The sequence below is a fragment of the Zerene cesonia genome, chromosome 16 (genome assembly GCF_012273895.1).
Source record: "Zerene cesonia ecotype Mississippi chromosome 16, Zerene_cesonia_1.1, whole genome shotgun sequence".
NCBI classification, from domain to species: domain Eukaryota; kingdom Metazoa; phylum Arthropoda; class Insecta; order Lepidoptera; family Pieridae; genus Zerene; species Zerene cesonia.
In genome coordinates this window covers 3,018,871-3,022,248 of record NC_052117.1, presented here as the reverse complement: position 1 = coordinate 3,022,248, position 3,378 = coordinate 3,018,871, and the positions used below count along the sequence as shown (strand labels likewise).

At 35.1% G+C, this 3,378-nt stretch overlaps 1 protein-coding gene across 1 annotated transcript in view; it reads left to right on the top strand.

Moving 5' to 3' along the window:
- Positions 1–2,711: 2,711 nt before the first annotated feature.
- Positions 2,712–3,378, top strand: part of LOC119832771 (REST corepressor 1) — a 31,056-nt gene continuing 30,389 nt past the window's right edge. The window contains exons 1-2 of the mRNA XM_038356520.1: positions 2,712–3,001; positions 3,256–3,377. Coding sequence (XP_038212448.1) covers positions 2,896–3,001; positions 3,256–3,377 — 228 coding nt within the window. The 5' untranslated portion in view covers positions 2,712–2,895. The remainder of the gene's footprint in view (positions 3,002–3,255; position 3,378) is intronic.

Sequence of the window (3,378 nt, the reverse complement as noted above, 5' to 3'; positions counted from 1 at the left end):
TAAAATCCGTTAAAAAGTTTTTAATTTCGAAAAGAGGGATGATGTTCCAAAATCCACATTCAAAGAACCTCTTTCAATTAAGTGATGTTAATCTTTCGTACCCTTTTCTTGTCAATATCAAATGGATAGATTAGGATTGCTATTTGCTCGAAACAAAGTTTAAACGCTGTTATTAATTTTACAAATTATATAAACACTAGCTGCGCTCCGCGTTTTCCCCGCGTAAGTGCGTATCCCGTAGGAATATCGGGATAAAAAGCTGCCTACATGTTATTCCAGTTGTCCAGCTGTCTACGTACCAAATTTCATTGCAATCGGGAAAGAGTAACACACACACACACATCCTTACAAACTTTCGCATTTGTAATATTAGTAGGATCAGTAGGATAGTGGGATAGTTTGATATAACCTTATTTTGGAAAACAAATAAATAAAATAGTTTATTTCTTTCCACACACATGTAAAAAGTGTGTTGATGTTACGATGACTGCAGTTTTCTCTGATTTATATATATACTAGACGCGCGGCCCGGCTCCCCCCGGATTTCAAGATTCCTATTTTTTCACAAGGGAACATATAATCGGGATAAAAAGTATTCTATCTTCCAAGTCAGCTCATAACCTGTCTATATACCAAATTTCATCAAAATCCATTCAGTACTTTCAGCATGATTGATGGACAAACAAACAAACTTTCACATTCATAATTCAGTGTGATAGTGTTATATATAGAGTGATTTATGTATTACCAATGTAACAATAACGGTAATCAAATTTGACACACATAATACACAAACAATATTAATATTATGTTGCAGACAGAGGCGTAGCTATCATAGGGCCAGGTGGTGCAGTGCACCAGGGCCCTCTAATCTCAGCTTTGAAAGAGGGGAGGAAGGCGGAAAGAGGGGAGGAGGGCCCGATTCTTTCCATATGCACCAGGGCCCTTGTGCCTCTAGCTACGCCACTGGTTGCAGAAGTAGCGCCCCTGCGAATGCGCGGAAAGGGTGAGGAAAAGGAAAGCAGCCTCCTGTTTCCTATTCTCATTGCAATCTTTATTATAAATGCGACATTGATACTGTCTGTCAAAGTACAAATAATCAAGATTTTCCTAAATGGAATCATCGAAATATTGAGTAGACTTATAATACTTATTTATATCCTACTATCCTACTGTATCCTACTAATCTTACTAATATTATAAATGCGAAAGTTTGTAAGTATGTGTGTGTATTTGTTGCTCTTTCACGCAAAAACTACTGATCCGATTGCAATGACATTTGATACGTAGACAGCTGGACCACTACCACTACCACCACTGGAATAAAATATAGGAAACATTTTAACCCGATATTCCTACGGGATACGGACTTACGCGGGTGAAACCGCTGGGCGCAGCTAGTACTACATATAAATAATTTATAATAAATTATTTATTTTAAGGGAGTTACGCATCGACTTATAAGTACTTATTATATTCTTCGAAGGAGTTATTTTCTAAAACAGAATACAATAATAAATTATAATAAAAATGTCGTTAGAATTAAAATTACTCTCTTTAACGTGCTTTTAGGGGAACCCATTTATACGATTATTGTAGAAATATCTCCTCCTGGAGAACTGCCTGGGAGGAATTCAATAGAACTTACAGATGGTCCTTACAAAATCTAGCTACATGCTACATAGTACATATACTATTCACGGACACATTATTCATTCAGCAACCTTTTTTGTTTTCTCGGTTAGGGAATAGTTCAAGTGTATGGATTAAAACGATTTATAATTAAACAATTTTTTTCACCGTTTGGTGATATAATCCACATGTGCAGATAAATTATTATTTCCAGCACACTCGCCTGGTCTCGAACCTCCTACTTAACAACTCTAAGTCCAAGGTCCTCACTATTGAGCCACCACTGCTTTTATGGGAATGCTTTATTATTCAACAATCCATAAAAAACGGTCACGTAAGAGTCGAACTCGCAAAATTAAGTTATATATGAATAAGATGGTCACCCATCCAATTTATGACCATGTCAACCGTTGCTTAACTTAATTTTTTTGTTGAAAAGTGATACCAGAAATACAACATAATATCTGAAATTTAAAACTATCTATCACAGATAGACAGGCAGACAAACAGACCGACAGCACAGTCTTAACTATATAGGCTCCGAAAATAATCGATACTTATTACTCACATTTCTGTTACACTCATGCAGTGTATGATTTAAAATGAAAAATTCGTTTACTTTTGAACGGAAAATATTATTCATAATATTTGCCAACTTAAATAACGCCATCTTGTAGACTAAAAGCAAAACAACATTTTTAAAGGTATTAAAATTATAAATAGCAAATATCTAATACTAATATGGATGCTAAAAACGTACAGCAGATAAAGTTTAACATATAAAGTGACTCCAATTATAACTAGGCTTATAGTGAGAGACAATAACAGGGCAATTAAAATGTTGAATGTGACTCGGATCATTCATAAACGCCTGTATAATAATAGTTGCCATTGTAAAATAAAGGCAACTCGATAAAACAATATTATTAAAAATTATTATAATGTCATAATAGTCGAGTTTTATCTTATTTAAATTATTATATCACTTTACATGATCACATTACTTTTATTATTGTGTTTTCAAATTGGGAAAAGTGAATGCGCAACTTACAGACGCACTCAAATGACTCATTACAGTCCGAAGCTGGTTTGTCAAAGTATTGATGCGGTGGTTTGAATCACGTTTGAATTGAAGTGCGAAGCTTCGCATTTATTATTAATTGTCTTTTGTTTTTACTTAGAGCATCGTAATAGATGAGTGAAGTTTTTAAGTGTGTAATAAATAAGTGAATTTTGTGATATTTAGTGTTGAACGTGACAACCATGGTCTTGGCTGAGAGAAATAATGATGTTCGTAACGGGAAGCGTTCGAGAGGACCAAGCCCTAATGGGCATGGAAGTCCAGATTCAAGTTCCGAAGAAGAAAATGGTAAGACTTCCATTAGAGTCTTTTATAGAAACAGTCTTCTATTTTTCGTTTATGCATGACAGAAGTGACTACCTATCTCCTAGACATAAATTACTAACCACTTGTTTACCTCGAGTGAACAGCTTGATTTATGCGCCGCTATAATACGACATACTTTCAGCAATCTCATATCATGCTTTATTTTTTATGCTTTCATCATTCGCCTTCATGCTGCGTTTCATCTCATCAATCATCATGTAAACAAAACCAAGCAGTAGTGCCATTTGCAGCTGAGAAAATAAGAGTTGGACGAGACTATCAGGCAGTGTGTCCTGAGCTAGAGCCAGTGGAACAAAGAAAACCTGATCTAATATCAGATAGAGCTTTATTGGTGTGGT